The following is a 13,853-nucleotide window of genomic DNA, read 5'->3' as shown; positions in this document are numbered from 1 at the left end:
GTTTACAGTATTAGAAACATCTTCATTTTGAACCCCTAGATGTGTTTCTCCTGGAATCTCCATGCTTCCTCCATGACTAGGCAAGATTTCTTTTTAACTACAAACCCCACTCTAGCGGCTGACAAATTGTTATGGTGAATTTAAGGCAGCAAAGCCATAAAAACACACTCTCCAAATATCCTTAGTCACATAACCCATAGTCAGTCTACATGGTACCATACTGGATAATAATTGTTCAGTAAAAAAAAAATAAATTACGGAGTAACTGTCTTTTTTTTCCCCTCCAAATAACATATCTTTTGGATTAAAAAACCTAAACATAATTTATAACATTTTCTGTTAAAAAAACCCACATAAACATAATTTAACCTCTTATTTGACGGTGAATAATATCAATAACATAATAATATTATATTCTGCATTCAAAATATTCTTAATTAGTCATAAAATCACATATTTTAAAAATTACTTACATTCTGCATATTTCTGAAGCTGAGAGAACTCTCCAGGACTAAGGTTAACCCACTTCTCCTGGCTCGTCATACTGGCAGTAAGGGTCCTCGTTAAATATCAGAAAAACATTCCCTTTGATCCAGGTGATATAAACTCCATAAAGATTTGTAGCTTCAGATCACAGTGCGTGGAGACTGGAGAGATGGCATCAGTCTATGTGGATAAAGTTTTTGATGCTATGAACTGTTCCCAGTGTGTTGGTTCAGTGGTGAGTTACAGCACTGTTAAAAGAAGATCCAATATTAGAAGCATAAATACCAGTTTTCCTATGGGAATAATTGTAACTGATAAATATTTTCTTGTATACAGTTTTGCTCAAAATCTTTCCATTCACTATTTGCCCATAAATAGTTTTACATGCATTACTGAATTTTATTTTTGTAATTCCAAATGCTTATGTGCAGCACTGATAATCAAAAATTATTGACTGTTTATGATCAAATTGTATCTGGACATATTGTGTGTGGATGTTTGTGATTTAGTAACAACCACTGCAATAGTAGATATTATCTATCAGTAAACTTAGTTCCCTATGATTCATATAATTGGGTTTGTATCCAATTATGTTGTTGTACAGTGCCGTATGGCCTTGCAGGAAATGTTCTGAAGCTTCTAACTCCCCATGTCAAAAATTAAATGGATTCTGCAGTTTTCACATGACAGCTATATAAATATTAACTATTCTAACAAAATAGTAGGGGTGTGATTTCTAGAATGTCACAACATCGCTGAAGTCACTACTGAAAATCAAATATAACTGTTGGCACCATTGCAAATCAGTTCAGGAACAAAAAGATCAAACTGTGGGTGCCATCTCATTCCAATTTTATGCAGTTTCTACCTCTGTAGGACAGACCTTACAAAGGCAATGCATTACCAACACCACACCTTGCACAACAGGTAGGATACTTTCAATCTAATTTTAGCCATCTGAAAGTCAGGTACCTCATCTGAGATTGTCATATAGGGCTCTCTTTAATCAGCAGAAAGAGACAGGTGGCCCAGACAGCAATTAATCCCTCCAGTTTCAACATAATCTTAAAATGTGATGAATTGCCTTCTTGGGGTATTTATCTTTCACTATTGATTACAGAGGTTGCCTAGATGACAAGTTTAGACTAGAAAGCTAATTTTAGACTGTAAGTGGAATCTCTTTATATGCCTAGCAATGTGTCATTTACAAGGGTCAAATTACAAAAAGAGCAAAGGAAAAATTCACACCAGAAGAGACTGACACAGTAATGGAAAGACTACTAAAAAGGAAAATGTTGGCAGCTGGGAGAGGAAAGAAAAAGGAGTAAGATGTCATGAGAAGGGAGGAAAAAAAAAAAAAGAAATAAGAGTAGTTAGGAACAGAAGTATGTGAAAAAATATACATTAACCCAATGATAGACAACACCTTTTTTTCTTCCTGTCTTATATATATGAGTATCATTCCTGGACAAAAACTCAGGAAGAAAGACACCTTAGTCCGAGGATGCTTTCATTGCTCTCAGACCCTTCTTGGTGAATGATTTGAGTATATGCACCTATAGTATGAGCAAGTAAGGCTACCTAAATACAACAACAGGCTACTTGGCAGCTGCCTCGTCTTTTTAAAATCTGAACCAGAAGAGATTCCTATGCTCTTCATCTCCTCAAGTTAGAATAAAATATAATGACAAATTGGAAGAGGTAAGATCTAGAAACAGTGACTGAACAAATAACAAAAAGTAATATAAGCATGGAGATTGGGATGGAAAAAACAACATTAACGCAGATAATGTTGGCCAAGTGCAATGCACATCAATCCTCAAACATCAATGAATCAACGTTAGTGACAGAAAAAGGGCAGTAACTACAAAAGCTAAAAGCAATATTCAGTAAGAAAAGGTATCATTCTGTCTTTAGAACCTCAGTCCACTTATTTATGACAAAAGAAAATAACTATGGTCAACAGGAACGTTTTAATCAAATTAGAGATGTTTCATTTCTGGCAGTTGATTAGATTGTATTGAAGACAATTTTATTTCTTCAAATAGGTGTATTTTTCTCATATTCTTGACAGCTGATGAGGTTTTACTGAAAATGTTTTTATATTTGCATAATTGATTTAATAGAACCAAAATTTTCTACAATTTCATCCCATATTACTTTTTGTATTCTTAACTACATTAGCTTCATTACCTGCAAAAGCTAACATTGCTGTGCAGTTAGAGATTATCTCAATTATTTATTATGAATATTTGTGATAAGCAGCTTACCACTAGAATTGCTATCGCTAGCCAGGTAATAACTGTTGTGCGCTCTAAACTGATCAGTCTATTCACGTGCAACACCTTTAGTTGACCACTTACAGGGTTTGTTGTATACATGGTATATGGGCAGTGAAAACGGATGTTTTCCTGTTAACTTCCCCTTCTCCAACTTCAGATCTAAATGACCACCTTTTCCCTTTACCAGACACCCAGGCTCTACTGCCTACAGTGTTGCAAGAAAAGGTACATGACCTGAATGAGATGAGAGCAATGGAAAAATTTATTACGGGCAGGGCAGTCAACAGGAAAGAAGATGTAGTCTATGTGTAAGCCAGCAGATTTATCACGGAAGATACAAAAAGAGTTTAAGGCTACATTCTTATCTTGGAAAGCTGTCCAAATGAAAATTCCTTCGTTTAAAAGGGAAGACTGTGGGGGATCTAGTGTAACTGCTTTGCCAAGTCTAATCCAGGAACAGCAATGGGGAGTTAGGTGTTCCTCTGAGGATGGCTAGCTGGTCTTTGAACTGCAGCCAGGTCCTGTACACCACCTCAGTTCATGTGATGCAGGAATATGCAGAAATATAATGGGGAAAATCTCAGCAAAAGGAACCTTATAGAGACTTCCTTTTTTTAGGTTCCTATTAAGTTCTGCTTCAGTCCTAAATAAGGAAAGGTCCCAGCTCCCTGCATCCTTTAGTTTTCATAGTTAAGCCTTTCACAAAGACATTTCCCCATTTTATACATACATAATAACATAGCTATAAGAAATCAAGCACATTATATAGACACTAAGGACAAAAGCCATCAATGCATATTTACGTTATATGATGTGTACCATTTGTTAAGGTAAACATATCGAGATAACCTACATCTTATATAAATATCTTAATTTCTGTAGAAGAAAATATTAATTTACGTTATCTTTTTCAGTAGCATTTAATTTAAATACATTCCTTTGCACCTTATTTCAGTGCTCTCAGTACTCCAGGAAGGTCATGAAATGAGAAACCTATACACAACTACATGTAGAGGAAAGCAGTAACAGGGATAATACTACCACGTAGGAAAAAAAAGAATCTTGAACTAAAACATTAATCAAATGTGCTTGTTGGCAAGCAAAATAAAGATCAGCAGCACTAAACAGATACAAACAGTGATTTGACCTCTCCAGGCAGAGATAAATTACTTTGAAGAACACAGTACAGCGCAGAGTTAAAATACATAGGATGTCAGGTAGGGAAGTCTTCCACCGATTCTCTAAGAGTTTCACCTATTCCAGGGGAATTGGATCTGTGCACACATTTTGTTAGCGTATGCTTAGGCAAGATTCACAGCCCACTCAACCAGACACAAAGCAGGCCTTACAAAGAAGAGAAATTAGGAACACTACATTAATAAGCCATTCATTTTATCACAAGAAGAATTAGAAAAAAAAATTTCTTCCTCCTCTATCCACTGACTATAATAAGTCTTAGAATTGCAGTTTCCCTTTTATAACATGTTTTTCTTTCTGGATTTGAGAGTTTATTTAGTTTTCTGTCAGGATTCCTACCAGGCCACATACCCAAACTAGGAAGCAAAGCTTTGTTAAAAAAAAATCTACAAATCAAATTACTTAGCATTCAGCCAACAATGCTAACAAACTTAGATTTCCAGGAATTCCCCATGCCACTGAAATCCTCAGTTGCTCTGCAGAAACCAGGCTAAGAAGTGGAGAAGAGAAAGGAATATACAATGGAGGAAAAAACAAATGTAAAGGCACATCCCCTATACACCAACCTCAACACTCAAATCATCTCATTACACCTTGTAAAGTCCTCACTGAAAGAAAATAGGAGTTTTCAGAGACTATCGGGGGGGGGGGGGGGGGGGGGGGGGATTACTTTTGGTCCTACAAAACTGATCAACAGTACTGGGTTAAGCTTTGAACTTGAATTCCAGGGAAGCACTGTGGCCTTCAGAAACACATTCAGCTCCTCAACTAACCCAACTCCCTCCACTTTCTCCTAAAAGGCAGGAGGGCTTCTTCTGGGGTCCATCCTCACTACCGTGAATGAAAGCATGACACTCTTCTTAACGCATGCCTTAGGGGACCTCCCCCTGTTCACCATAACAGGGAAACATAAAACAACCTAGAAACTGGCTTTTGGAATTATGCAGCCATTTTTTGCTTTCCACCAGCCTTTTCATAATGTACATCTCACATACAATTTCATCATTAATTGCCAGTTACTCCATAAAGGAGGCACAGTGTAAGGCTGATGATAAGAAAGGATGCAGATGACAACATAACAGATCTTAAGTATCTTCCATGCTATACAAGTCTGAGACCTTCAAGTCCTTTTCTCCCATTTCCACCTGCTTTAGTATGCCCAAGGAAAAAAAAAAATAAAAAAGAAAGAGAAAGAACATGAACCCTAAGGAAACGAGTTTCCTTCCAGTGAAACTACAGTTCTCCACAACATGACTGATTAGTGATTTTTGCCTGAACAATAGGAATAAATAACACAGAATATTTTATACCTTAATTGCTATGGAGGCTGAAGCAATTATGCTTTTCAAGAACTTTTCTGTACAGAATGTACTTGGTATTTCCTTCAGTTGGGTCCTACACCTTCGCCACAGTTAGCTGGATCCTGTGATTTCAGTGTGGGCGACATCATGGATTCCGCAAAGGAGAATTTTTACATGCCAGATACCACACGCTGACACATATACCTGAAACATTTCTCTCTATTAACTCCTGCAACCAGTTCAGAAAGCAAGTATGTTCTTTTTACTGACAAGACCAAAGCATCTTTCCTCTGAAAACTCAGTGTCATTCATGAGTTTAGCAAACACTGGAAAAGTAAACATTTCATCAACACTTGTAGAAGAACAACTCAGCCTTCATGTATAAAATACATTCTCTTGTGATCGTATGTTAAGATCGATGTAACATTAATACACAAGGTATTATGATGCACTATTTCACTATTTATTCTCTATTAATTAACCTGTTAGAATCAAAGTACATAATATTTCCTGGGCACTGGACCACACTTGCTATTGAACCTCTAGGATATTCTCTCCCTTAAGGTTGCTATTGTCAAAACAGCTGAATCAAAAAAACACCTCAACAAAAACATGCTAACAATCTCTAATTTCTTAGAACTGCAGGAATTATGTACAGATATACAAAATAATTTGCACAGGTATTCCTGCAATTCATTTTATACTTTGTAGAAAACAATGTGTCGAATGTCAGAAATACTTTAAATTTGCATAGTTGAAAGTTCAGTCTGAAGAGTTTGAGGGGAAAAAAAAAATCCAACCAAATGTATCTGCTAATCACTATTCTGATTTCTTTACTCTCAAATAGAGAAGTATTATGATAATTTATAATTGCTGCTGGATTAATGGCATGGATGAAAAAAGAAGAGCCCCCATAACAAAACACAACATCTTCTTCCTACATAAATGGCATATTTTACATAACAACATCCTCTTGTTTTTCACAGTATTTAGCATAAAGTCATTCTTTTTCAATTTAGCAAAGGATGTTCACTGATGTAAATTAACGTAATTCTGAAATATAAACTCTAAGCACTGATACACTGAAATCAGTGAAAATTTGCTTACAAAGCCAAAAATGTCCCCCTTTAAAGGAGTGACTTTAACACAACTCAAAAGCATGCACGTTCTCCTGAGTACTTTATCCCCAGGTGTACTAGTCTAGGGCATGTAAAAACATCCATTTAAATTTTAATACAAAGATATGGACTGTATCCTTAGAGAAACAATTACTCAAATTCACTTCCTCAAATTATTTAGATGGAATATACCAGCAAACACTGGGAATCCATGTAGCACAAAAACCATGATACACCAAATACTTGGATCTCTGGGAAAACATTTCATCAATACTACAGTTTGTGACAGAAATATTAGCAACAAATACTGAGCACCAGTAAGAACTGATAAGAATGCAAGGTAGCAACGTTACTGAATATAGTTACATACATTTAAAATACAGGCATACATTTTTAATTATATTTTTTACTTTGCTCTTTATGTACCTTAACTTCATCACATGACTACTTCAAAAGCAACTTCAGATAAATCTTAAAATTTTTCCAACTCCTAGGCTTGTATTTCCAAGTTGCTACACTAATTACCTACCAAGTCAGAATAAGTACATTCAAATTTCTCCGTGTTTTCTTCACTAAAAGAAATATTGAAATAAATGAAACCTAAGGAGAATCTGGGACAAGTAAATACCAGAATGTATATATGCTGATGCATCATAAGTTTATAAAGGCTTTCTTCTTGCTTTAAGTAATATAACTGAATAAACTAAAAATAAACTGACACATTTTCAGACTGGAATTTATTTTATGTTTATGAGAGAAACAGTACATAATTCAAAAATCTTCTGTGAGTCATGAAACTGTTCCCAATATTAAAAACTTCTCAATAACAATTTTAGCAAAACATATTTTAAAAAGTAAAAATTTAAAAAAGGAAATTTGAGAAGTTAGTCATCCTTCTTATCATTTTACATCAATGACTAAACAAGCAAATTTGTCCATAGAGACATTAAAATTTGGTACTGTTTATTTTATGACTAAATGATCACACTGTATAATATCTGGATTGTATAAGTGATTGATTATAAACATATTTAAAGTAGGAGAAAAAAAATAAAATTGACCCCACCAAAAAGCAGACAATAAACTCTCTAGACAGAAAAATTTCTAGACAGCTGATAGTATTTTGAAATCAGTAAATTTCAAAAATATACTATTTGAATATTAGAAGCCTTAAAAGAAGGCTGAAGCACTAAGGCTTATGACTGGTATTCTTTAATAAATGTAACAAAGCAATCTGGGGCAGAAAGCACAGGATTTGATAACTATGTAATCTGTAGAAAGTTCTCTGGAATATGGCACATTTGGCTGTCCAGTGGATATATCCCTCTGTAGAGAGGATTAATCACAATTCTTTCCATGTCGCCCACTACTATTTCTATGTATCTACCAAAAACTCCTGCAAAATTTAGAACATCACAGAATAAACATCTTAGGGGCAACCTCTGCCTTCCAAAGTGTGCATCTGCCACCTTCCCCAAGAAAGCCAGCTCCAGAAGTGCACCCTTCGGTGTGAACTCTACATGGATCTCCCCACAACCGGCACCACAAGTATCTGAGCCCGTATCAGCAGAGCATTAAGCTCTTCAACTATTATCTGCCACGTGTTCTTCCTCCTTTCTTTCCATTCTCTCTCATGGGATGAACTGTAAATTCTGCGTAACAATTAACTTCTGTTGGTAATAAGCTACAGGGTTTTTTTTGTTTAATTTTGGGTTTAATTGATCTCTCCATATTTAGGTGCTCTAGGGGTGATTACATTAGAGGAAGGCAAAGCTGAAAAGTGTAATTTACTACTGGGGAAGATTTCTGATGATCCTTAATTTCCTGGGGCAGAAATTCCTACTTCATGCTCGGAAATAAGCCTTTGAAGAGGGATGTACTTTAGTCTTGTGACAAAGATGTTCCACTGCACTCGAGGAAAAGATTTGTCAACTGCTGCCCTCATTCCAAAGCTTTATGCACTTTTAAAGTAAACTGGGAACAGGGGACTGGAGTGCCTTTTAAATAACTTGTGAAAATATGAATCCGATTTAATCTTCAACAGGAAATCTGTACAGAGAATAGAGAACAGGTTAGCCGACAGGTTAATAGATTTCATAGCAGAAGTTCACGCTATGTTTTCTACTAGGTGGATTTTTTTTTCTTTTTTCCCTAGGGAGAGAGCTATGTGCAGAAGTTGATTAAATTATTGCAGTCCTGGGGTACGAATAGCTGGCACCATGTCACTGTCTACTGGGATAGTGTGGAGCCTTCTAGACAACTACAAACGGTTTCATATTTATTCATTAGTATTACTATAAAAGACTTCAGTGATAGTGAGCTACCAAAAGGGATATCATAAAGTAAGATGGGCCCTTGCCTACAGGAATGCATATCTGCAGCCAAAGGAATCTATGTGGTGCCAGCAGCATCTCAAACTACTATTCCTTGTTCACCCACGCAATTCCTGACCTATTCAAATTCAGCTCCAAGGAGACGATAATTATTAGGTTTGCGAAGGCTCTGTGAACATCACCACTTGTGGGTTCCTAGTGCTTGCTCTGATCCACACAGGCGTGGATGCACAAGTAGAGCACGCACGAGGCAGTTTTACTGAAGCAAAGCCAGAAGGTAACAGCCAAGTCGGCCCAGCACCACGAGCACCAGGGCAGGCTCTGCACCTCTGCCCAACCTCCTGCACACATGCCCAAGTAATGCTGAGGTCCATGCTGTCACACTTTCACAGCTCTCAGTACCTGAAACTACTACTTAAAGGCAGGTTGGCTTCATCTCTTTCAACAGCGTAAACATGCCTCGAGTCTCGTATCTCATCTTATATCCTTATGAGTTTTCCTACAGGTTATATACTGCCATTGACTACACTGAGACATAGAACTGGCATTTGTGGAACTACACACAAGCTTTTTGGTCAGGGATGGAAGTGCATTTTCTGATTTGTTTGTCTGTCTGTGCAAATAAAGTGCATCTTTGTTTGTTTGTCTGTCTGTCCCACCCAGACAGACTTACAGTTCTAAAGACACAACTTTAACACATTGATCCATCTTTCAGAGGAATATGAGAAGATGACAATGAAATTTCTGTCCTCCACATACTGATTTCAGGATATTAACTCATATTGTAAATGTTCAGTCTTTCATCCAAAGACTCCATTCTAAATCCCACCATTTTAAATATGCTAAGCTGTCTCCAGAATGCTTTTTAGCTAACAAATGCCAATATTCCCATGGATTTTTAAAAAACTAAAAATGGGTATTTAATTGCACTTTTAAATTGACAAAGGTATATAATTACACTTTTATGCAACTTAAGTTTGTGGGTTATTTCCATGGTGTTCAGTTTTCAATATAAAATCTCTTTTGTTAATTCGTGTTTCCCTGTGTTTTTCCCATCTTAAAGGGAAGAAGACAAAAAAAGATGATCCTGTCTCCTCTTTCCCTTGAGAATTTTTTGGCTGAGCTAGCTTATATTATGCTTGCATTTTTAAAATATTTTTTCTCTGGAGAAAGACTTTGCATTTCTGTTATCTTTTTCTCGTATGTTTTTCTCTGGAGTCCTACCTAATTATTTTCTCTCTTTAAATGTTGCAATTAATTCTCCTCAGATTTAGCTTATGTTTTTGCACAGTAGTACTTAGCACTATCGTTATTGCTATTGTAAGTATGACTATGTAAAGATAGGAGAGATGTGAGACTGGCAGAAAGAAGTAAAATATTTTCTAACACATGAAGCTTTCAGACACATAAGCCTTTCCTCAAGTCTGAGAACAGATGCAGGAAACTTCAGGCAAAGTATAGGTCAAGATCAATGTTGAGTTTAACTTATGCTACATTATTATGTAGTTTGAGAGAAAAGGGTAGTTAATATCCTATTGCAGGTCTGGACCGCATGCACATATCCTTCAGGATTTGTTTTTGCTTTTGCTTGTTTGTCTATAGACTGCTGAATATAATTCTGGGGGGCCACTGGTGGCATTTCGCCCCTCCTGACGTCTTGAGGGTGACAGCATCATCTGTCTTCACAAGCCTGTGAAGCCAAATGTTCGATTTTGCCACCTTGCAGTTCTTTTTGCCTGTATTACTGATAAGCTCGGGAACAGACTGCTTAGAATACAGTAATAAAACATGCTTAAAATTACCTGAAAAGAGACACAGGATAAACGCATGTGAAGCAAGTGAGCAATCTGCTTTATATATGCAGCTGTTGGATACAAAACTGAACTTGTTTTAGAAGACTGCAGCTTGAAACATGAAACAATTTCCCCTGACTTTGCTGAATGTTGATGCTTCTGTTTCCTCATCCTCTGCAATTCCACTGGGGACCCACAGGATTTTGCCCAAGGGAGTTTTAACGTTATCCACAAACTGTAGTCAAGAGCCAAACAAGTATTAAATAATATCCATCTCCATATCAGAACAGCTTTTACAGCACTAAACATCTTCTAGTGTAGGTCTTCCTTCTTTTGCTATTACTATATTTGTCATAACTAAAAATTATCTGTTATGTACACTTCCAAATCATAAGCATTGTCACTTAATTAATTATTTTCTGTGCAATTCATTTTTACCACATCTTTAAAAAGCAAAAGATACATAATGTTTGATACGCTTCCTTTTGTTTGCCTTTAAAAATAAATCAATATATATATAGTGGGGAAAGAAAAAAAATAGTCCATTCTGACAACATTTCTAAGCCTTATATCAAAAAGACTTACTTAGTAGAACATGGTAACTAATGAAAAGCCAGAAATCAAAGGGGGTGATAAAGTAAGCAGAGCAGAATACATACACAAACATGAAAAGAAACTAAACAATCCATTATTTCTGTGCTTGAATTGTTAAAAGAATTCCTCTTCAGTGACAAAAAAGTATAATAAAATAGATGGCAGCTTGGTAACACTACATTTTTTCTTCTCTAAGTGGAATAATTATATAATTCAATCTTCTGGACTCCACTCCCACACAGAACAGAGGTATCAGATAAAAGCTCTACCACTCCTGGTAATACTAATTACAGATGTACTGCCTCCATGAATATATATTCTTATCTTTTATAGCAGCAAGACTAATTAAAAACAACTGCAAACCTGTATATATTACACTATTTCAGATCTATTAAAGTCCTTCTGCTTTCAACCTGCAATCTGTTTTGCTAGTTTTGTTAGTTTCTCAGATGAAGCACTGGGATGCACACACTGCACTTAATGCACTGCGAGTCAGAAGCTCAAGTCCTTTTAAACTGTTTCCTTCACTTCAAACTTTATAATCCTACAACTTAACGTTTACAACTTGTGTGTGTAACGATCTTAAGCCAACCTAAGGTCTGCCCACTGAAACAAAGGTGTCTCAAACAGAAATGTTTAAAATTTCATTTACACTGGTAACTAAAGTTAAAAAATTTGCCCCATAGAACTTCCACATCATCCTGCAAATTGCAAAATTACCTCAAGGTTTATATTAAGCTGTCTATTACTAGAGAGAAACGATGAAGAAAAACCTTGTTACTTATGAACAGGCACAAGCTTGTTAAGTCACATTTCATCTTTCATTGTTTTTCAACTATCCTATAATTGCTTTAATAGCTCAGTCTGTACTTAGCCAGCAACCACTGTAGTAATACTTCCATACACAAAGTCATCACTAAAGAACTGGATGTTTTATGAGAAGACTGTATAAGAAATACGTATGTTAGAGAGCTTGGATTCCATTGAAATCTTGCAAGAAAATATAAATTTATTTTTAAAAAAAAAAACAACAAGCAGATTTTGGGGGGATTAAGAATTATTCTCTATTGTTCCATTCTGAATTGATCCATGACAGTTTTCAAATGAAGAGATTTTTCTAAAGTCCTTTGCATTGTCTACTCTTATCAACAGGCAACAGGGTCTACATGTCTAACATTCTCAGGAGCCACCCATGTAAAACTCACTTTCATCAATTAGAGAGCATGTGAATTTTAAAAACAGTTATAGAAATAATAGTGTTTAACTTTACTAAATGATTTGCTATTTATGAGTCCTTTCCCTGTTCTGTATTAAAACATGCACATTTTTCTACATATGAAATAAACCTAAAAAAAGTTTGCTGCACTTTGATCATCTTTATATCACAAGAGTATCACAGCTACATGATCTGTAAGTCACTCAGTTTACTAAGGTCATCCTATTTTGGTATAGCTCGTGGTATTTTTTTAAAAAAAAAAAAAAAAAGAGAAAAATTATTCTGTTATTTAAAACTGTTCCATGAGGAGTTCTTTTTCCAGAGATTATATTTTAAATGATAAACTTATACTTTCTAATGAAACAGAAGCTTATCTTCTGAGAACATTCACCAAATATCAGCTAAAGCCTCATAAACCCTCCATCCTCAAAAAGATAAAATGCATTTAAAATTAACTTGCTTGTAAGTTCCAGTGGTATTCACAGAAGTGGTTTTGCTGTACCCCAGTAACTTTTATAACTAATTCATTTCTTTTTGCTTATATTTGCACTAAATCAAAAGACAGTTAGCCCCGCTGTTTTATCATCTGAGGAATGCCAAGTAACCTGTGTTGTTTTACCCAAGAACAAAGGATATCTATTAGCCACAAGAAGAAAAAGCAAACAAACAAAAAAACACCACAGAGAAGGATCATCCGTATTAGGTCATGTGCATCCTTGCAAATCTGCAATTCAAAATTTGAGATACTATTGTTTAAACGTAGCTGCTTAGACTGCGCATGAAGAAATCCCAGAGCTGAGCTCAACTGGGACTATGTAGCCTGAACACTATGTTGCTTTTCTGACCCCAACTGGAGTGTCTGCACTCTTGATGTCCAACAGTGCCTAAATACACTTCATTTTTCTGCTCATTCTTTACAAGCTGGTTTGACCAATGGAAAAGATGAAAAATGTCAACTACTAATTATGTTATTATTATGTGCTGTAATACAAAAAGCAGAAACTGAGATAAGATTGAATATATCACTGGCAGTACAACAGACACAGGGGACAGATCTGCTTACTCTAGAGTACAAGGACTAGAAAACAAGAGAAAGACCCATTTTACAGAAAGTGGAAAACTGAAAATCCTAAAAATTAATATAAACCTAGTGCTGAATTTAAAAAGTGTCTCAATCTCAGCTAGCATTAATTACTGCATTTCAAATTCACTAGAGACCCTGAAGCATTTGTTCTCAAATAATTTGCTCGCTATCACAGAGGAAGCATGTGGAAAAGTCAGGAACTGAACTGAGATCTGTAATTAAATATATCTAAACACATGAACAGTGCTAATTTATGTAAGTCAATAAAACAGTCCTACTTCTTAACAGCTTTATTTTTGCCTATCCTATCAAGTTTGAATTGGTAAATTTAAGTCTAAATGTCTAAAAAAAGTATTTAATAACTTAGAATAAAGCTGTAGATTATAAAAATTATCACTGATATCTAAAAACCCAAACCACAGAATTTTAATTAAAATTCCCTGTCTCTC

At 35.6% G+C, this 13,853-nt stretch overlaps 1 protein-coding gene across 4 annotated transcripts in view; it reads right to left on the bottom strand.

Annotated features, from left to right (window-relative positions):
- DGKB (diacylglycerol kinase beta) overlaps window positions 1-13,853 on the bottom strand; it is a 356,801-nt gene that overhangs the window by 324,686 nt on the left and 18,262 nt on the right. For all 4 annotated transcript variants that reach the window (XM_074863476.1, XM_074863493.1, XM_074863484.1 and 1 more), the window contains exon 2: window positions 474-734. In XM_074863476.1, the coding sequence (XP_074719577.1) occupies window positions 474-543 (70 nt within the window). In that variant the 5' untranslated portion in view covers window positions 544-734. The remainder of the gene's footprint in view (window positions 1-473; window positions 735-13,853) is intronic.

Source organism: Strix uralensis, chromosome 1 (genome assembly GCF_047716275.1).
Source record: "Strix uralensis isolate ZFMK-TIS-50842 chromosome 1, bStrUra1, whole genome shotgun sequence".
Classification (NCBI taxonomy): domain Eukaryota; kingdom Metazoa; phylum Chordata; class Aves; order Strigiformes; family Strigidae; genus Strix; species Strix uralensis.
This window is presented reverse-complemented; position numbering and strand designations above follow the sequence as displayed.